This window comes from Paramisgurnus dabryanus, chromosome 23 (assembly GCF_030506205.2).
Source record: "Paramisgurnus dabryanus chromosome 23, PD_genome_1.1, whole genome shotgun sequence".
In the NCBI taxonomy this organism is placed as follows: Eukaryota; Metazoa; Chordata; class Actinopteri; order Cypriniformes; family Cobitidae; genus Paramisgurnus; species Paramisgurnus dabryanus.
The window spans coordinates 3,402,115-3,424,602 of NC_133359.1; the positions used below are offsets into that span (position 1 = coordinate 3,402,115).

The window sequence follows — 22,488 nt, forward strand, 5'->3', positions numbered from 1 at the left end:
TTTCTTGACCTCAACTACAGTGGTACAAATTGAGTTTGTCATTAAGATGTCATTAAGTGTTAATACTCTGTCATATAGTTTTATAACAGCGTCATGAATATTTTTCTTGACCTCAACTACAGTGGTACAAATATAATTTGTCATTAAAATGTCATTAAGTGTTAATACTCTGTCAAATAGTTTTATAACAGCGTCATGAATATTTTTCTTGACCTCAACTACAGTGGTACAAATATAATTTGTCATTAAAATGTCATTAAGTGTTAATACTCTGTCAAATAGTTTTATAACAGCGTCATGAATATTTTTCTTGACCTCAACTACAGTGGTACAAATATAATTTGTCATTAAAATGTCATTAAGTGTTAATACTCTGTCAAATAGTTTTATAACAGCGTCATGAATATTTTTCTTGACCTCAACTACAGTGATACAAATATAATTTGTCATTAAAATGTGATTAAGTGTTAATACCCTGTCAAATAGTTTTATAACAGCGTCATTAATATTTTTCTTGACCTCAACTACAGTGGTACAAATAAAATTTGTCATTAAAATGTCATTAAGTGTTAATACTCTTTCATATAGTTTTATACAACATCATGAATATTTTTCTTGACCTCAGCTACAGTTGTACAAATATAATTTGTCATTTAAATGTCATTAAGTGTTAATACTCTGTCAAATAGTTTTATAACAGCGTCATAAATATTCTTCAGTTCATTATGTTTTTAAGTTTCTCCATGTGTTTAACAAATAAAATCAATCATTCAATAATAATAGTAAAAATTGATAAAATTATACTTTATTGCATTTGGAGACTGATTCACTTAAAATTAAATGAAAACAGTACAATAAAATAAAATAATAAAAATACAATAAAATAAAAAAGTTTTGTTCGTCAGAAAAAAAATCAAAAGTTTTGTTAGTTGTCAGTTTTTATCTATTGTGCACATACATAAATTTAAGTATAATCTTTTGACATGTCTATTGCATTTTGTTAAGGTATTTAAAATTATTTGACATAGTATTAACACTTTTAATGACATTTTAATGTAATGTTAACCAATACAGCTAGGCATTTTCTTAAGTTTGATCATTATTTTGCTATGTCATGTTTATGACAGATTTATTAAGTTATGATGTATTGGTTTATGTCAAGTTGTCATAACAAATACAATTTAAACAATTCATCTTTGCAATTAAAAATTGAACAAATGATACTTAATGACAGTTGTCATAAATGTGCATAAAATCTCCTTCATGTTAATAGCACGTGTCATGTCAGTCTTATGAACACCCCTTCAAGTAAAGTGTTACCAAATAAAGTCTTCACTTACATTACAACAGTATGTCTTTTTAATAGTCACGGGTGCAGGCGGGTTGTTAAATAGATGCGAGGTGGGCTGTGGCGGCCCAAATAGTTTCATAAATGCAGGACCCGCGGGTTGGAAAAACACCCGACCCGCGCATCACTAGTATAGATGGGGTAGGGCTGGGATTGGGGTTGGTGTCTCTTACCAGCTTGACCAGAGACTCACTTGAGTGTGAGGCGAGGGTCTCCATAAGGGGCATAAGGAGAAATGTTTAGTACAAACTCCTTGGGTGGGTATGAACTCCATCGCTGCTGTACTGAACTGTTGTCATTGTTATTCCAAAAGTCTCTGTCTAGATCACTAAAGACCACAGAGAGACACACATAACTCATCAGTGGAAAAAAGCAGGTCAGCTATTCATTTCATTCATCTATCCATCCAGAGGTCATAATGTAGGTTCCCATTTCGATCCCTCAGCCGGAGCTTCCCTCGTCTTTCCAAAGAGCACCGAATAAAAGGGAGGGCAAGAAAAGGGAAGTAGGCGGTAGAAAAAATGAGGAACGTTCGTAAGCGGTGTGGTTTCAGAGGAAGGCTTTCTGATCAAACTGGGAAATAAAGACATCCATAAAGCAGGAATACATTCATTATTGTTGAAAAAGAGGATTATACTTGGCGAAATAAAACATTTTAGTCACGCAAACACAGCACAATCTTACATAAACAGAAATACAAAACATTCTTTTTGTTAAACAAGAAAAGCAATAAAACATAAAAAACGGTCAGAGCGGAAAGCGAACAACACGGTAAACACAGGTGAAGAACAGCGTAAAAGAAATGTGAGGGTTTATCTGGCACGGCACGGCGTAAGGAAGATGAACACCACCTGGAAAAGTTACAGTATTTACAGAAAGTTATTATGCAAGTTATTTCATTTGTAAAACAAATAAATGATACCATATGTAGTCTGCAAACAAAATACACATCATAAAAATACACAAAGACCTGCAAGCATAGATATTCATTAACCCAAAACAACAGCATCAACATCACAAACCACAATACAAGTAAGACGTACATCTCCAAGAACAAGCATCTCATAAACAAGAAACATGCAAAACATCTGAAGACGATCGACAATCAAAACGTGATCCTGCTGAGCTCTCCTCAAACGCACGCACATGCAAACGCACTTCATCATCATTCATAAAGCTGGAATCCTACGGAGAGCTCAGCACGGCTGCTGAATGAATGCAGTTCATCGGCCCACAAATCTAAACTTCGATGAATTTAAAAGTAATCATTTATGACTTCCATTGATTCAAAACTGTCATGACTGATGCGTTTGACAATGTTTTCGAAAACATGAATGAAATCCCTTGCACCTACTTGATGGCTTTTTTTTCTCCTCTTCCTCTTCCTGAATCAGGAGTGCCCACTGACTCCACGCCCGGTTTATTCCTCTTCCCCTGTGATGAACATAAAAAGAGAAAGCAAAGAACAGAAAAGCAAAGGTTATTCCCAAGCTCTTCATTGATCCAGGGCTTCTCTAGCTTTTGTACCATTACCCTTCCTTCCCTCTTCTCCTCCCAGATGCTGATTGCTTAAATCACACGGTCCGTCCTAAGTCATCTCCATAGTAATTAAACCACACGCAAGCCTCATATTTACATGGAAATAGCCAATTTAGCTTTCGACAGCGTCACGGGCTACAAGAGAGACGGAGAGATGGTGTGGGTGAACGGAAAGGCAGAATGACAGAATGTGTCTTGTGTGGAGTAGGTGGTGTTGTGGAAACCCTCCATAGAAGTCAATGCTGTCCGCCTCTCTGCTCTTGAAAAGGACGCATTGACAGAGCCCTGAATTCAGTTTTAGACTTAAAAACACAAGGAGCGCTGTTACAAATAATGAGTTACATAACCTGACATTCTTTAGACTTTTTTAAAGTATCGTCTATTTTAATCTATTCTATGGTCTCTTAATCAAAGGCCACATGCAAATGTGGTTAAGGTTTCTCATCGTACTGTACCAACTACACAACAACTTATTATTATAAAGTCATGTTTTTGCCTTTATTAGATAGAGAGTATGTGAGGAAAGCACAGGAAAGTATAGGATGGAAAGAAGGACACGGGATCGGCAAAGGCCAAAAGTGCGTCTGCACCATATGTTGGGGCACTGCCCACTACGCTATCGGCTTCAACAAAGACTTAATTTCTCTTCAAACTACACAAGGCTAATAACCTTTAAACTAATCTATAAACTGTTGTAAACCTCCAGGCAACACTTTGTCAAAGCAACTTTAAAATTTTTGTTTTTACAAACTTTCAGGACTGTACAAAGACACCAGACGACTCCGGCCCGGATCCGCAATAGAGCTGCTGACTTCGGCACAGATCGGGTGTGGATCCGGCCCGGAGTCGTCTGGTGTCTTTGTACAGTCCTGAAAGTTTGTAAAAACAAAAATTTTAAAGTCACAAAAATACACTTTTTTTAAGCAAAAAGCAAGAAATAATTGTATTTTTGTAAAGAAATTTTGTTAGAGATCAGATTCGGAACGATCATCAAAACATACAGAGAGTTTAAAATTATTAAATAACGTTTTGGCTTCAGTTTGGGTAAGTGCACCATCTAGTGGATAATTGCGATAATGGATAAACGTAAACATTTATCAGGAACATGTTTTTTAATGCAAATGTTTACTCTTAATTGAGATAACCAATCAATAACCAGCAAATAGTGGGGAAAGAGTTCAAATGCCTGCTAAGCTCATTCGCCCAGGTGCCACTTCCACAGGGTAGTGCTTGATTCTAATGATTTTTTTCCTGAATAATTGTACATTTTTGTAGACTACAATAAAAGAGAGAGAGTCGTTTTTTTGTCCTGTGTCTGCATGTTTAATACACCAAATTATTAATTGTTTTTAAAGTCTGACTTCTTTTTGTATTCTTGTTGATAAAGAAAATTGTGATGTATAGTACATTTTTCTTCAATGTAAAAAGCACTCCTATGTGGCCATATGCAACCCAGACAGCAGACGACTCCGGGCCGGATCCGCAATAGAGCTGCTGACTTCGGCACAGATCGGGTGTGGATCCGGCCCGGAGTCGTCAGGACAAAAAAAATGACTCTCTCTCTTTTATTGTAGCCTACAAGGTCATGCTTTTGTATAAATTAAATTTCAATTGTACAAAAATGTACAATTATTCAGGAAAAAAATCATTAGAATGAAGCATTACCCTGTGGAAGTGGCACCTGGGCGAAGAAGCTTAGCAGGCATTTGAACTCTTTCCCCACTATTTGCTGGTTATTAATTGGTTATCTCAATTAAGAGTAAACATTTGCATTAAAAAACATGTTCCTGATAAGTTTTTACGTTTATCCATTATCGCAATTATCCACTAGATAGTGCACTTACCCAAACTGAAGCCAAAACGTTATTTAATGATTTTAAACTCTGTGTATGTTTTGACAATCATTCTGAATCTGATCTCTAACAAAATGTATTTACAAAAATGCAATTATTTCAGCTTTTTGTTTAAAAAAAGTGTATTTTTAAAGTAAAAATACCCTTATTTAAGAGTTTATAAGCAGAATTTTTTTTAGATAGGATGAAACGTTTTTTTTCCAGCGTCTGTTCTTTTATTTGAAATTTGTATGTTTATATATTTTCAGAAGAAAATTTTCTTGGAAGGCATTTTGTGAAACTTTTATGAAAATCACAAAAAAAGCTGGTGGGCAACTTTTCAAAAAATGGCTGGCGGCGAATGAGTTAAGAGTTGTAATCCTTATGCTAACAAATGCAAAATGTAAAAAAACTCACTCCTCTACAAGTTTCAGATTTTTTTAAACATGGGTACCCCTTATGTACCATGGGTAGTCGTTACGTATCAAAATCCTTTTATGGGCACTTCCCCCGGAAAAGGATGCCCACATGTCAATCAGAGAGAGAGAGCGAGAACGGCGAGAATGCACATTTGCATTGTTCCTTCGAGTAGAAGTCACAGGCATCACTTCACGTGATAGCTTTGTTTTATATCAAGGCTTAACAGTGACACAAAAGAAGTGTGTTTTTGGATGTAAGGAGAAGAAAGCCTTGTTCAACTTTCCAAGTAAGCCAGCCTAATGGAAACAATGGATATGTTTTTTATCCCGGGTAGCAACAGAGTTTTGCGTGTGTGTTTGTTTAACGCTGGATTTTGTTGAAAAGTCCCAAATGGGTTATGTAAGTAACACTGCTTCTGTAAAGACATGAACATGTAGTAAATCATGTTTACTAGTAAATTAGTAAATACTCTAATAACTCTCCATAAATTCTACAAATGCATATGCAATAAGGTTAGCCACAAAAAAAACTGTCTGTTCAACGTTAATTTCTCTGCGTGTCTTTAGTAAATCCTGGCAGTCATTTCTTAACGCCAAAAGATACATTTAGTTAGTAAATCTGGCCTATTGTATCAATTAATACAAATGAGCCACCTAATATAACAGAATTATCATGAGATTGTGTTGGAGATACAGACAAATGTCATCTGATGTGCAACACTGCAAAAAAAGATGCTTACACAGGGTTTATGTGAGGCCTGAAGATAAGTTTAATGGCCAGAGAAAAAAAACCTGAATAAGCTTTATTTTACAACACCTTAAAGGAAACAACAACCAGCATTCTGTGTCGTGATACATTTCAAACGAAAGCCAAGGTACAATGACTGCACCTCCAATGACTTTACGTTTATTTTAGTGAAGTGATCTAGGTTTAATTGGATGGATTCAATGACAACGCTGATAGAAGGTAATTGCATATTTTACGAGAAATGCAATAATGCAACTTTAAAAGACGTAGTCACACCTGCACCTTTAATCTTCGCTCCATCAGACTCCTGCATTTGTATGCCGCTTGTTTGTGCAAACTTTTTTAAATGAGATTCCTCAACACCGACGAACACAACAGAGAGGAAAATAAAAATCATCTTGGACAAAACCACACCCTCCCTGTCGTCCACTCATCCAGGTCTCATCTGTGTGAAGTGGTTACTGTGGAGACGGCCATAGCGTAGTTTAAATCTCCTGGCAGTGAGATGTGTCCCAGAGCTCTCAATGTCTTCTTCTATCTCATCTCTTTTCTCCCCATGGCTATCATCTGGGCCGGCCTTCTGCCTCTCTCTCTGGCTCTGAGCGTGTGTGTCTGGCTGTATCAGAGAGAGCTGAAGGATGGGATATCATGAGCTCTCTACACAACAAAGGGTTTCAAACATGCTGCCTAACTGTGCTCGGTGATTGTCCTGGATACACAAAGCTCCTGGAGCAAGGGCAAAATATGCATTCACTTTTTGGTTTTTCTGAATGTACCCGTGAAAAAGTACGGGACCTGCTGGAACAAATCAGCCTAAGGTGTCAGCTCATCGAAGCAAACTAGAAAATAAAATGGATACGCATATCAAATCCTAAAGCTTTATGGGTGCATTTTGTTTGGAAAACAAAGCATTCAAATAATAATATATTTAAATGTCAAAATCTAACAACTTGCCTTACCAACAAATGGTTTGTTAATGTTCTTCTATTATTATGTCATTTCATTAGCAAGTTCACACCAAAACTATAAAAATAAAGATACAATGAACGATACAGTATTGTTGGGATCACTTTCTGAGCGTTTTTTCCAACTATAATGAACAATAAACCATTGACAGCCAACTTAAATATTTTTGAACTTCAAATGCATGCACATTTTCAAAGTCATGGCACTGTGGAGAAGCTCATTTCTGAGGTCTACACCGAAGTATGCAACAAAGCATTTGTGAAGACACAACACGCACAACCTTGAGGCAGATGGGCTACAACTGCAGAAGACCCCACTGGGTAACACTCATCTCCACTACAAATAGGAAAAAGAGGCTACAATTTGCACAAGCTCACCAAAATTGGATGGTTGAGAACTAGAAAAATGTTGCCTGGTCTGATGAGTCTCGATTTCTGTTGAGACATTCAGATGGTGGAGTCAGAATTTGGCATAAACAGAATGAGAACATGGATCCATCATGCCTTGTTACCACTGTGCAGGCTGGTGGTCGTGGTGTAATGGTGTGTGGGTTGTTTTCTTGGCACACTTAAGGCCCCTTAGTGCCAATTGGGCATCGTTTATATGCCACGGCCTACCTGAGCATTGTTTCTGACCATGTCCCTCTCTTTATGACCCCCATGTACCCATCCTCTGATGGCTATTTCCAGCAGGATAATGCTCATTTCAAATTGGTTCCTTGAACACGACAATGAGTTTGTACTAAAACGGCTCCCACAGTAACCAGATCTCAAACCAATAGAGCATCTTTGGGATGTGGTGGAACGGGAGCTTCGTGCCCTGGATGTGCATCCCACAAATCTCCATCAACTGCAAGATGCTATCCTATCAATATGGGCCAACATTTCTAAAGAATGCTTTCAGCACCTTATTGAATCAATGAAGGCAGTTCTGAAGGCGAAAGGGGGTCAAACACAGTATTAGTATGGTGCTCCTAATAATCCTTATATAAATAATTCAATTAGTTTTTGGTGTGCGCACACCCTAAGAGACTTGATTTAAACAAAAAGGACAGTCCAAGATTCATAGAGCCATACACACATGAGTCAGTCGGCCAAAGGGGACAGCAGTACACAAAACATGCACGCAATACACACACACACACACACACACATTTAACTTAATGTGGTTTTATATAAAATTAATAATACATATAATATAAACTACTAATAGCTACAAGAAAATGGGGCAGATTTCTATATAAACCAGCATGTAGTACTTACCATAACTGTTAAATCCACAGTACGCCATGCTACAAAACTAACAAGTGATTCGTTCTTCTCATTTAAGCTTCCATATACTAGACTATATATACACATTATGTCATAAGATGGTCATACCATAGTACTCTGTGATTCACCTTAAATCAAAATCAATACACCAATCGGATCTCAATAACACACCATTAAAGAAGGTTATCCAGAACATGTGAACAGAAACACGTTCGTCATGAGTCATGAACACAAGACTTAGGAATACATGACGTGCCATCAGACCCAGATATGTGTTATGTCATAGCATGTATAAAGCATGACCTTGATATGTGCCATGCATTTATATATGCACTCATACGCACACACACTGCTTTTTTGATTTTGTTATGATCCAAAGGAATCATTTATGCTAGATCAATATATTTCTAAAAGCAATCCCATATCCTTCTTTAACCCTTTATATAGTTTAAATAATAATATTATATTATGCTAATATGTATATATAATACATATGTATATTTAATGTGGTGCTTAACCATGGCATTTTAAGGAACACAATAATTACAGAATTAACATTAACAAATATATGTACACAAACTGTTTCACTTTAGTTATACATTGCAAAAACTCAAATGCATATAAATGCATATTGTTTTGAAAAATATTTTTACTGGGAAACCAGATAAAATACCGATTAAGATTGCATATGAGCAAATCAAACTTTTTCCACCCATCTACACATGAAACACTAATCATTCAAATCACACCACCTGTCTCAGATTGAAAACGTTTTAACACAAACACACACACACATAGTGTACTTACACGCTGCAGTTTCTGGGTAAGCAGAGTAGTCGCTGCTTTTGACATTCAAGAATAAGCTATCAAAGAAAACTCATCTATCATTCAGCTGTATCATGAAATTTTCAAGCGTGAGACAAAATAAAGGGGAGAGGGCTGGATGAGGCGGGGTCTAAAACAGAAGTCAGGGAAAAAGTGAGACACAATGCCATGGGGCTGAAGATGAAGAGAGGAGAGAGAGGAGAAAGCTATGTAGCTCAAAAGAGACGTGAGCAACAACCATTCATATGGGTTCATATTGAAGACGAGATGCTATTGGTGGTGTGTGACATGAAACGTGCACGAGAGAGAAAGAGAGAGAGAGAGAGAGAGAGAGAGAGATGTGCATTCAGTAGCATGACTCTGAGCAAAGACACTCAAACACACACACTGCTAAAGGCAAAGACATCAGAAAAAACATCAGTCGCACAGACACACACACTCTCTCTCTCTCTCTCTCTCTCTCTCTCTCTCTCTCTCTCTCTCTCTCTCTCTCTCTCTCTCTCTCTCTCTCTCTCTCTCTCTCTCTCTCTCTCTCTCCCCTTCTATCTATGGCTGTAGCAGCGCTCTGATGTGAATTTCTTCATATATTCTTCTTCATGCCTCCTCTTTTCTTTTTATGCTCTCCAACTGCATTTATCTCACTCCAACCTGTCCTTCAAACTCTCTCAGATAGTTTTGCTTTGTACACAATATTCAATAATATATTCAATACAATAATCAACACATGAATTTAGTTGCAAAAGATGCATAGCTGCCCTACTGTAGTCACTGCACTTTTAGGGGGCGTGTACACCAAAGCGTATAAACGCAGGGCAGATGCCAACTGTTGGCACTTGCCAGCGTTTTTTCAGCAAAGCGCTTTGATTGATTGCTTTTGTTTTATTCATCAGTCCTTGTACCATGTGCCGGTTGGTTGTTGTGGCATTTGTCCCTCCCCTCCTCCAATGTGATTGGATGGCTGAGTAAAATGTTGTTTCAACTCTGGGTGCTCAGCGCTGTGCATGGAAAAAAACACATGCGATCAGATCGAAAAAAAAACCCAGCTGCTGGCATTTTTAAAAAGCTAGGTGCTTCCATTGGATACAATTAAAAACATACGCCGAGGTAAACGCCTTGGAGTACACGCCCCCTTAACTCTTTCACTGCTATTGACGAGTTATCTCTACAATTTAAAGGGATATATTATAAAAATCTGACTTTTTCCACGTTTAAGTGATTTAATTGATAATTGGATCCCCAGTGCTTATCAACCTAGAAAATGTGAAAAAAAACAACCCAGTAACTTGCAAGCATGTAAAAAATAGACCACTGAAATTTGCCTCCCCCTGTGATGTCAGAGGGGGGAAATACCGGCCCTTAATCTGCACTTTCCAACCACTGCACTGCTATTTAGTGCAGAGATCAGCTCATTTGCATTTAACAGGACATATTTTTGCTCCCCCTACAAAGTGGACATTTTATCTATATGGTATTTTGAGCTAAAACACCCATACTTATACTGTGTTTGACCCCCTTTTGCCTTCAGAACTGCCTTAATTCTACGTGGCATTGATTCAACAAGGTGCTGATTTTACAATGTTGGCCCATATTGAAACGATAGCATCTTGCAGTTGATGGAGATTTGTGGGATGCACATCCAGGGCACGAAGCTCTCGTTCCACCACATCCCAAAGATGCTCTATTGGGTTGAGATCTGGTGACTGTGGGGGCCATTTTAGTACAGTGAACTCATTGTCATGTTCAAGATTCGAGCTTTGTGACATGGTGCATTATCCTGCTGGAAGGGATGGACATTGTCAGAAACAATGCTCAGGTAGGCAGTGGCATTTAGGCATTGCCCAATTGGCACTAAGGGGCCTTAAGTGTGCCAAGAAAACATCCCCCACACCATTACACCACCACCATCAGCCTGCACAGTGGTAACAAGGCATGATGGATCCATGTTCTCATTCTGTTTACGCCAAATTCTGACTCTACCATCTGAATGTCTCAACAGAAATCGAGACTCATCAGACCAGGCAATATTTTTCAAGTCTTCAATTTTGGTGAGCTTGTGCAAATTGTAGCCTCTTTTTCCTATTTGTAGTGGAGATGAGTGGTACCCAGTGGGGTCTTCTGCTGTTGTTACCCATCCGCCTCAAGGTTGTGCGTGTTGTGGCTTCACAAATGCTATGCTGCATACTTCAACCACGCACAGATTTATAGTGACGGGGACACTATACTGTCAACAAGCACCGTCTTTCAGATGAGACGTTAAACCGAGGTCCTGACTCTCTGTGGTCATTAAAAATCCTTCGTAAAAGAGTAGGGGTGTGCCCCGGCATCCTGGCCAAACTTGCCCATTGGCCTACAAATCATCCCCTCATACTAATTGGCTATATCACTCGGTCTCCTCTCCACTAATAAGCTGGTGTGTGGTGGGCGTTCTGGCGCAATATGGCTGCCGTCGCATCATCCAGGTGGATGCTGCACATTGGTGGTGGTTGAGGAGATTCCCCCATTCATATGTAAAGCGCTTTGAGCACTGGAAAAGCGCTATATAAATGTAACGAATTATTATTATAATTATTAATTATTATACTTCGGTTGTAACGAGTGGTTATTTCAGTCAAAGTTGCTCTTCTATCAGCTTGAATCAGTCGGCCCATTCTCCTCTGACCTCTAGCATCAACAAGGCATTTTCGCCCACAGGACTGCCGCATACTGAATGTTTTTCTCTTTTCACACCATTCCTTGTAAACCTTAGAAATGGTTGTGCGTGAAAATCCCAGTAACTGAGCAGATTGTGAAATACTCAGACCGGCCCGTCTGGCACCAACAACCATGCCACGCTCAAAATTTCCCATTCTGGCATTCAGTTTGGAGTAGGGCTGGGACAACGCGTCGACGTAATCGACGACGTCGACGCAAAAAATACGTCGACGCAAAATATGCGCGTCGATTCGTCAGACCCAAAAAGACGGCGCCGTTGAGTAGTAGCAACGCGAGTGGCTCCAGTCCACGCCGGCTTCACAGCAAGTGTGAGCAGTGCGTAAGCGGCGCATGTTTTTTCAGCGCCCATGTTAACAAGCATGCACCCTGCCGCATGAGGAGCGCGAGCTCGCGGCTCTGTAGCAACAGTGCTGCGATCATTTCTGCTGCGCTGCTCACGCTCAAGTGAAAATGCTTTGTTTATGGTTTAAATGCTCGTGGATCGACGCGAAAGAGTTTCATTTTACCATAAAATCATGAATGTGATGCCAAGTGTGTTTTAAACGGAGCAATTTAACAAAAAGCTATGAAATATGTAAAAACACACTGTTGCCAGAAGACTGCGTTTTCATTCACTCTCTGTCCAGCAGTAAATGAGTCCTCATCTATCTTAATAAACTTATGAGAAAGAGATTTAATAATGTATGTGCTTCTTAAGTTTAATTGTGTTTATATCTGTCATTACATGGACTAGAACAGCACGAAAACAATGTGGATTAAACAAATCAAGTTATAAAAATTACACTGTGTGACCATCAAAAGGCACATTGAAGAGGTTTTGCTCATAAATGCATGCAAAATAAAGTCATTTGAACTTGAGATTTTTATACTGTTACTAAACAGCACAGAATGAGCTGCAAACGCTTTATGAAATGCTACCTCTGACTAAGAATGCATTATTTTGCACTTGTATAGTCTTTTTTTATTTTGAAATTTCAAGAGCAATCAACATATTTTGAAATGTTTACATTCAGATATGTAAATCAACATGTATAAATTTCTATTAGTTAATTAATGGGGAGATAATCGATAATCGAATCGAATCGAAGTCGAATCGGACTGATAAAATGAATCGTTAGATTAATCGATGCATCGAAAAAAGAATCGCTAGATTAATCGTTTAAAAAATAATCGTTTATCCCAGCCCTAGTTTGGAGTTCAGGAGATTGTCTTGACCAGGACCACACCCCTTAATGCATTAAAGCAACTGCCATGTGATTGTTTGATTAGATGGCATTAAACTTTTGTGAAAATCATAAAAAATGCTAGCGCTGGCTGGTGGGGAAAGAGTTAATCTTCGCTCCATCAGACTCCTGCATTTTCAGGCTGCTGTTTGCTTTTAAAGTTCTCTCGAAATTTGCATGTACATTAGCTCATGATAAACAAAGAAAATCACATCAGAGTCTATTCTTGAAACACACAGACTTTAGTAATATGCCGAGCTGCACAGATTTTCAGTGAACAGCAGCACCTGCGCACAGAGATCCAAACTAAAGTCAATCGAGTGTAACTGAGACCGGCTCAGCGTACCAGCTGTCACATGAGCTCCGGCACTTCCGCTGTGTCTTTTCATCGTAGTTAACACATTTCTCTTATAAAAATAATTGCATTTCCGTGGTTGAAATGTTAAGACCTTGCAAAAAAAAAAAAGTGCGAAAAGAAATATGAGAAATGTGGTTTTCGGAACATCGTGTTCTGATGTCTTTGCTTGTATTGATCTTCCCTTTGTCAACCTTCTGTCAAGACTTTCACTGATTTAATATCAGGCTACTATTATTGAGAGTATGCTCTATCCACTAAACCTAATTCTCACAGGCATCACAGATAGCATGCAAAATGACAGAGCCCAGCCAGTAGGAAGATTATTAAGTCCTTCTTAATAATCCCTCTCACCATTCATTGCTAAAAAAACAGCCTGGAGAAACTGCTCGGTTATATGAATTACGAAAAAGTGCCGAACGGACACCTCAGGACAGGGTGTAATTATCATAGCAGTGCACACACACAGAATCTTTATTAAGTATTTAATACCAATCCGCTTGACCTCACGACGTCCAGTCATTACGCAGGGGAACTGACTCACCAGATCTCACCAGCGGCATTCGAAACGTTTGCACGTATTTTCGAATGAAACGGGATGTGCATTGATAAGCGATTTTATTGATTATAAAACAGCTCATGACAGGTGGTACAACGCTACAAAAAATAACATCTGCAAGTCATCCGAGAGGCAGAGCAAACTATTTCATGAAAGATCATAAAAATGTTTTTCTCTGGAGTAACACGCACCGATGAATGGTGCACAATAAGACGAGGAACGTGTATTAACTGAATAGAGATGATTTAAATTTTTTATGCTGAATTTAAATGAGCAATTGATTCAGAGCTGAAACGAAATGCCTGATGAACAGTTTTTCTTTCCTTTACCGATGCTTCCTGTTTTAATGAAGGGCTCTTTATAAACCACAAAACCTTTCGATTTAAATCCATTCATATCACGTACTTATTAAAAAAAACCTTCACAGCTTGACTTAACACATGATGTACTGTCATCTATACAACAACAACAAGGACAGATGAATGGATAGGAGTATCTCTTTAATAACTCAATAGTTTCTTCAAAAGCAAATGGATTTGTGAGGTCTCATTAAGGATGACATCTGAGACCTACATTAAAAAAAAACACGACATTACCCTGTACCCGAGCAATATCTGAGTGTTCCTGCCGAAATGGCTTGCAGGTGGAAAAAGGAATACAAAGATGTGATACTGTAAATACCAAAAAAGCGAGATAAAATTTACATGAAACATCAGAATATTTGCTATCCCTGTCGTCCTGTTTGCCCTTGGATGAGCGGAGGATGATATATCTATATCTCATACTGTCTCAATGATCTTAGTCTGTCTGAAAGGCCTGTCTGGGGAGAAGATGAAACCCAATTCCTTCATAAGGGCAGAAATCTCATCCACCCAGCAGACCTACAGATACTCTCCCTCTTATTTTTTCATATTCCCATCAATACCCTTTCTTCACCTTATGAAGGTCAAAGGTCGGGTGTACTGATAAACAGGGTCGACTCACAGTCCTGCCCCTAGTGGCCCTACATGAAATGACAAGTTCCTAGTATGATGTCAGGAGGGAAGGTCAACCAATCTCTTAAATTTTCTCCTCGTTTTTGACTTTCAGAGGTTTAGTAGATCGAAAAATATAGCTCCTTATGTGAGAAAGATGGTTAAGTTTTAATTCAGTGAAATGTAATAAATATAAAACTGAACTCTCACTTTTATTATTCACAAGCTTCTGTCGATGAGTGACTTTAAAGTGGGCTCAATCCGATTTTATTGCTTTATTGACCTGAAATGCATTCGACCTCAGCACTGACTGCCTTTGCTTGCAACAGATGCAGGGATGACGTATTTTAGTAGGCAAAACATGAAAGCAAGTTAGCATTTTAGCACTAAAAATCCCAAAGTCAATGTTTTTTTTTTGGTTATACACCTTAAAGGGAGTTCACCTAAAAATGAAAATAATGTCATTAATGACTAAACCCTCATGTCGTTCCAAACTCGTAAGACCTCCGTTCATCTTCGGAACACAGTTTAAGATGTTTTATATTTAGTCCGAGACCTTGTTGACTCTTGATTGAAAATCTATGTACGGTATACTGTCCATGTCCAGAAAGGTCATAAAAACATCATCAAAGTAGTCCATGTGACATCAGTGGGTCAGTTAGAATGTGTTGAAGCATCAAAAATAACAAAAATTACGACTTTATTCAGCATTGTCTTCTCTTCCGGGTCTGTTGTGAAGCGCATGCGTGAGATTAAAGTCACGTGACTGCAGTGACACGGATGATGTACGACATGGCTGACGTGTTATCTGGTGCACCCCAGTGGGTTTTTTTGTGCGCCCGGGCTTCGTTTACAGTCTAAGGGAGACGCATGCCGTAAGTTGGAAAAAAAATGCAAACATGTCTGAGGATAACATGTCATCCGCGTCACTGCAGTCACGTGACTTTAGTCTCGTGCATGCGCTTCACAACAGACGCGAAAAAGAAGACAATTCTAAGAAGACATTAGGGTGAGTCATTAATGACAATATTTTCATTTTTGGGTGAACTATCCCTTTAAATAAGATCTTGGGTTACGATTATTTTATGACATAAAACACACCAGTAATACCCTCACTTGTGACTTTTTTAAAACTTTAACCTTTCTTTAACTCTTTCCCTGCCATTAATGAGTTAAATGAGTTGCCTGCCAATCACAAAGTTTTCCGGTAATCAGAATTCCCGCTATTATTCACCAGGTGGCCAACTTATCCAACTTATAAAACCCAGAAGTGTCCCCTTAGGGCAAACTCCGTGTATGTTTTGATAATCGCTCTGAATCTGATCTCTATTAAAAGTCTTTCACAAAAACGCAATTTTCTCAGTTTTTACTCAAAATTTTGTATTTTTGAAGAAACCTACCTATATTGAAAGCAAAGGGTCTGTTTTTTTCATTTGATATATTGTATGTTTATATATTTAAAGACTAACATTTTCTGGAAGGCATGAAAATTCATAAAAAAAGATGTTTTTTTTACAAAAAGTTGGCGAGGAAAGAGTTAAAAGGGCTTTCGGGGACTGTAAACGTCATTATGCATTAAGATCTTAAAAACAACGCAACATGGGCACAATTCCCAACAAAAATTCAAAACAATTCCTCATCATAAATGTTGTTCTGCCCATGTTCAAAGAGTTAACGATAACTATGTCATTGTGATGAAACACATCCTGACTACGACACACCCCTTTAAGCCATTGTTCCTGGCTTTTGTTTACACAGGGCATGTTTCGGCACTGATCCCAGAAATGTTACTAGGTCCTCACCCCGGAAGCGATCCCAGGATCAATTCCAGGACATGTTTGGATTCACACAGAAGGCACTCCGGTAATTTTATGACAATTTTCTGGGATCAGTGCGTTGTGTGAGAGGTTTAAGTTTAAAGATCCCTCACAGTTTCTCTGCTGGAGGAAAGCTGATTAAATATCAATATTCAATATCAATACAGAGCAGGAATGTAAACATTACACTGCGGGTACCGTGTGTTTGTATAGTAAAATTAGAGAGTGGCTTTTTTACATTGAAACCTTTCGAGGTCACTCAAGGTCTTTCCAATCATAGCTGCCATTTATACATGTGCTCAGGGATTGTGATGTTAAAATAACAGGTCATTATTTTTTAACTGAGACATGTTACTTCAAATGTCGAATGCAAAACCTACGTTAAGGTTTTTAAGATGCTCGTAATGGTTTGCATGTTGGTTTGAGGCTACAGTGCTTTGTTTGGTTGTATGCAAGTTGCAATGGGGTTGCAAAGGTGCTCTGAGTGGTTGTTTGCATGTTGCTGTTTGGTTGCTATCGTTTATGTGTTTGTGTGAAACTCACCAGTTTACGTTGACACCATCCGCAGACGCCGCAGAGAGCCACTAGCCAAACGCCACACACCGTCACAGCCAACGACACCAACAGCACCGTCAATGAGATCGAGCCTGTAACACACACACACACGGGGTTAATATCCGTCTGAAGGGGAGCAATCTGACATTTACTCTCAGAGTTTATGAAGTTCTCAAGACAGATCAATATTTCTTACGATGGGGGAATACATGTGACCGGAGAACAAATGAGAAAAGGCAAAAAAAGATAAAAAGCTGTTTAAGAAATGAAAGAAGTAGAGGGAGGGAGAGAAATACAGAACAAGGTAGTAAAAAGTAAGAGAGAGAGAGAAAGTGAAAGTTTGGCTGAAAATATAAACTTTAGTTTTAATGCTTCTTTGCTAAAAGTTACCAGTCTGTGCCATTACTCACAATAAAAAAAGAAAAACTATCATTTGTTTTGGAATATTGTGGTATTTTTTTTTACAAATGACTTATCTGTGAACTTTATTATTTTATAAAAAAATCATGTGCACAATCTTTCATCAAAAAAGCAAATCTCCTTCCCTCCTCGAAACGATCGCTCTTTACTTCAGGTAATATGGTATGACAGGTGGGCGAGGTCCAGGAACCAACCCAACTTTAAACTATCTAATCAGCCCAGCCCTTCCTTTTTTCATTTCATAAGCCATTTCACTCGGATATACGTCACCACAGGGAAATACTTTTGTTTCATGGTGACTTTAACTATAAACATGTCAACGGTTTAACTTAGATTGCTACCATTTCTAGTCAGTAACATCAGAACCTGGCTGTACAGTGCCCCCTGTGGCCATGCATTAAAATCATCTTAAAGGAAAACACCACAATTTTCAATATTTTACTATGTTCTTACCTCAACTTAGATTAATTAATACATACCTATTTTTTTTTCAATGCAAGCACTTTTAATCTTTGTACAGTGCTTCGTGAATGTGTTAGCATTTAGCCTAGCCCCTTCATTCCTATGGCTCCAAACAAAAGTTTTATTTTGTGCCACCATACTTCCTCGTGTAACTACTCATGTAACAGTCATTAAATAGGGAAAACATGGAAGTGTTTGGTGGCTTCTAAATTCATCCCTGTTTTAATCCTATGGAATGAATAGGGCTAGGCTAAATGCTAACACATTCACGAGGCGCTGTGCAAAGATAAAAAGTGCAAGCACTGAAAAAAAGGTAGGTATGTATGTATTAATTCGTCTAAGTTGAGGTAAAATATTGAAAAACGGTGGTGTTTTCCTTTAAATGCAAAACAAATGATATCAAAGCGCATGCGCTGATATGCTTACGCAAAGTATAATCGTGTTTCTAAATGCAACAGTGCATGAAATCAAGTCTGTGTAGCTAAAAGCATTCACGGCCACATGCTTGACACTTTCCATAAATAAGGTCAAAGCTTTAGACTGTGAAGTCTAAGGCTGTGGAGATTGTTGCAAAGGTAGGGAAATCAACTTTTCACATAAGGTTAATATTGCAAGATAAAGTTTATGTAACACATCATAGTTTATACAGCAAACACATGCTTCATGCACAGTGTACTGTATGATCCTATACTCATGTAAAGCAGATGTAAGTGTGTGCTGACAACACATGATGAATGGGTCATCTGCTGATGGAGGTGTGGGATGGTTGGATGGATGTATGTGTAGAGAGAGGGAGATGGGGAGGAGTAGCTAAAGAACATTGACACAGACAACACCTTTATCCGGTGGTGGCCAGTGCCTTTTTTTTGGTGGCCAGTGCCTTTTTTTTGGTGGGGCACAAATGTGAAGCTTGTCAAAACATGCATTTAGCCAGTCATGTGTGTGGCTCGTCATGTCAAAATATGTAAAATTTAGTGTTAAGTGAGTGTCTTGGGAACATAAGCTTCTTTTTTATCATAAAACCTTTTCGATACGTCTGCAGCAAGCACATATTTTGACATGACACATGATGCACACAGGTTCACTCCATATGGCAAAAAATACCTTTCTCTGGCCAAAAATATGTTTTAAATATATGCTAAATACATTGAAAATATATTTAGTTTTACCTGTTCAATTTCTCATTAATGCAATTATCTAGGGGTGTGGTCCTGGTCAAGACAATCTCCTGAACTCCAAACTGAATGTCAGAATGGGAAAAAAAGGTGATTTAAGCCATTTTGATGGTGGCATGGTTGAGTATTTCACAATCTGCTCAGTTACTGGGATTTTCATGCACAACCATTTCTAGGGTTTACAAAGAATGGTGTGAAAAGGGAAAAAAATCCAGTATGCGGCAGTCCTGTGGGCGAAAATGTCTTGTTGTCAGAGGAGAATTGTCCGACTGATTCAAGCTGATAGAAGAGCAACTTCGACTGAAATAACCACCCGTTACAACCGAGGTATGCAGCAAAGCATTTGTGAAGCCACAACACGCACAACCTTGAGGCGGATGGGCTACAACAGCAGAAAACCCAACCGGGTACCACTCATCTCCACTACAAATAGGAAAAAGAGGCTACAATTTGCATGAGCTCACCAAAATTGTGCATTGTTTAAATGCCACAGCCTACCTGGGCATTGTTTCTGACCATGTCCATCCCTTTATGACCACCATGTACCCATCCTCTGATGGCTTTTCCAGCAGGATAATGCTCATTTCAAACTGGTTTCTTGAACATGACAGTGAGTTCACTGTACTACAATGGCCCCCACAGTCACCAGATCTCAACCCAATAGAGCATCTTTGGGATGTGGTGGAACGGGAGCTTCGTGCCCTGGATGTGCATCCCACAAATCTCCATGAACTGCAAGATGCTATCCTATCAATATGGGCCAACATTTCTAAAGAATGTTTTCAGCACCTTGTTGAATCAATGCCACGTAGAATTAAGGCAGTTCTGAAGGTGAAAAGGGGGTCAAACACAGTATTAGTATGGTGTTCCTAATAATCCTTTAGGTGAGTGTATATCAACATATATTATTTTAAAATTTCAAGGGCAAGCAAATACATTTCTAATTTTACAACCCATACGGCAAGAAATGTATTCTTGGCCAAAATATATTTTAAAAATATCAAGTTAATTTTATAAAGTATATTTTTGAAGTTGAAAATATATTTCATTTTAACCTTTTCAAACCTGTTATGTTTACAAGTTTCTAACATAAACATAACTTTTTTCTTCCAATTCGAGGGCTAAATATATATTTTAAATGCTTATATTTTAAATATATCCTTGGTTACAAAATATACAAAAAATAGCCACAAAATATAATTGTGAAAAATTATATATTTTTAAACATTTCAAAAGATATTTTAGCAAATACATTTTTTGGCCATTTTTTGTATTTTTTTAATATATTAAAAAATATATTTTTTGCCGTATGAAACATGACACACCAGTGGAGAGACCTAAACAATTCAGCTGCAGACCTGACTCTTTTTTCATAATAATAGATAAAGTTAAAGTGCACCCACACAAAATTGCAAAAATTATTAGTTCTCTGACACTGATTGGACAAACAGATTATAGCTCCGCCCCTAACACACCTGACTGATTAAATGTTTCCGTGTTCGGAAGTATTTTAACTTAAAAAATGTTACACAAATGTTACAAAAAAGAAAGAATTGTTGACGTCACACACGTCTGAACCAGCAGACACTGGACTGGACTCTCATAAAGGCTGTTGTGCAAACTCGACATTAAGCAACACAGCTGGATGCAATGAAAAACAAACCGATCCCTATAACACATTCACACATACTCCATAACTGAGTACCCAGAGCTAAATCTTATTGGTCCAAAAACCATGGTCCAAAATCTCCTTAGAAACGCGGATTGGCCGTAATCGTGCTGCTGAATGCAGAGTTTCTTTTTAAGAAAGATAAAAAGTTTGCATCACACCTTTCAAAGACACTAGCTTTGGGTCTTTATCGAAAAATAACCTTCACCTTCATCATCAGGATGCACTGAGTGCGTATTTTGTTTGTGTCTCACACACAGTTTTATGGGAGTCTTATCTGAGTTTGTGTCAGTATAATCGTTGCTGACCCAAGGGAGAGAGAGGAGATGAAGGTGCGTCTGAGACTCCAGCCTGGAGAGAAATACAGGTGATGAAATCTTAACAAGAGAAAGCGTCCCTTGTGAAGGACACAAACACAGCACTCAAGCCATATATTTGTCCACCTAAATAGTGTGCAGTTACCCGAACCAGACGGACATAGAGAGAGGAAGAGATAAGGAGGAGTTTGGTTATTGTTTTCTGTCTGAAGATAATGCTCCTCTACGTGCTTTTGTGATTCAAATCTTTGATGTATTAAGTCGCGCTTTAATATTACAGATAAACCTGCTGTTCAGTGTCCACATATAAAACACAATAATAAGTCGTTTTACAGGTTTTGAGGTCATTACATTACCTGAAGACTCACAACTTATCCAAAAACTGTCATAGCAAAGCACAATCGAATCAATTATTTGTGCCGCAACCGAGATCTTGTTATTATTTTATTGTGTCTTCCAGACAGCAACAGAGTGAATTTCACAAAGAATGTCAATAATATTCCTGGGTCTCAATTTTCCTAAAGCAAACTTTAATTTTTTATCTTCGCTTTTGGGGTGAAATGTGTCATAGACGCTGTGATGATATTAAACAGAGCATACAGATATTCAGATATCTCAGCAAACTAAAGTCTAATGCAGGGTTCACAGCAGACGCTGTAGAGACGGCAAGCGCGAGTGATTTACATGTTAAGTCAATGCAAAGACGCGATTAGGCATTGAGCGTTACCGCGGGAAATGCGCGAGGTGAAAAATCTGAACTTTGGCAGATTTCCGTGCCGCGTTAACCAATCAGGACCTTGCTGTAGTAGTGACGTGATTACAGGAAGCGAGCTTAGTGGTGGAGTCTCAGCAGAGTCGCAGAAGCCCCTCCCATGACGTGAATTTACACGTAAATGTCTTGAATGACTAAAATTTCATGCGTGGCTTTCACGCGCGAATGAAGCGAGTAAACTCAAATGTTCAAGCGTCCAACTACGCGCAAACAACGCGTTTTCGCCGCCTCTACCGCGGCTGGTGTGAATGCACCCTAATACTAAAAGTAAAAAATATGAACTCAATCATTTCTCATCAGATTAAAGCATCTAAGCTGTGCTTTCCACATTCCTGTTACAGTCTATATTTTTACTTTATGTCAACAACATTGTGTCTATTCTTATTTTCGAAGTTTTTGAAATGAGACAAATATATTTAGTAAACTCATTTGAGCTACTGAAGAACATCCAAGCCAAAAGTTTTCTTGTGGCAGCATTTCTTCTTTATGTCATAGAGATATTGTGATTGTAGTACTCTTATCAGTGATAC

General features: G+C 38.3%; 1 protein-coding gene across 1 annotated transcript in view; it reads right to left on the reverse strand.

Annotated features, from left to right (window-relative positions):
- Positions 1 to 912: 912 nt before the first annotated feature.
- Positions 913 to 22,488, reverse strand: part of LOC135768256 (synaptotagmin-7-like) — a 74,781-nt gene continuing 53,205 nt past the window's right edge. The window contains exons 2-4 of the mRNA XM_065277489.1: positions 17,132 to 17,235; positions 2,703 to 2,782; positions 913 to 1,676 (exon numbers count right to left, since the gene is read on the reverse strand). Of these exons, the coding sequence (XP_065133561.1) occupies positions 1,538 to 1,676; positions 2,703 to 2,782; positions 17,132 to 17,235 (323 nt within the window). The 3' untranslated portion in view covers positions 913 to 1,537. The remainder of the gene's footprint in view (positions 1,677 to 2,702; positions 2,783 to 17,131; positions 17,236 to 22,488) is intronic.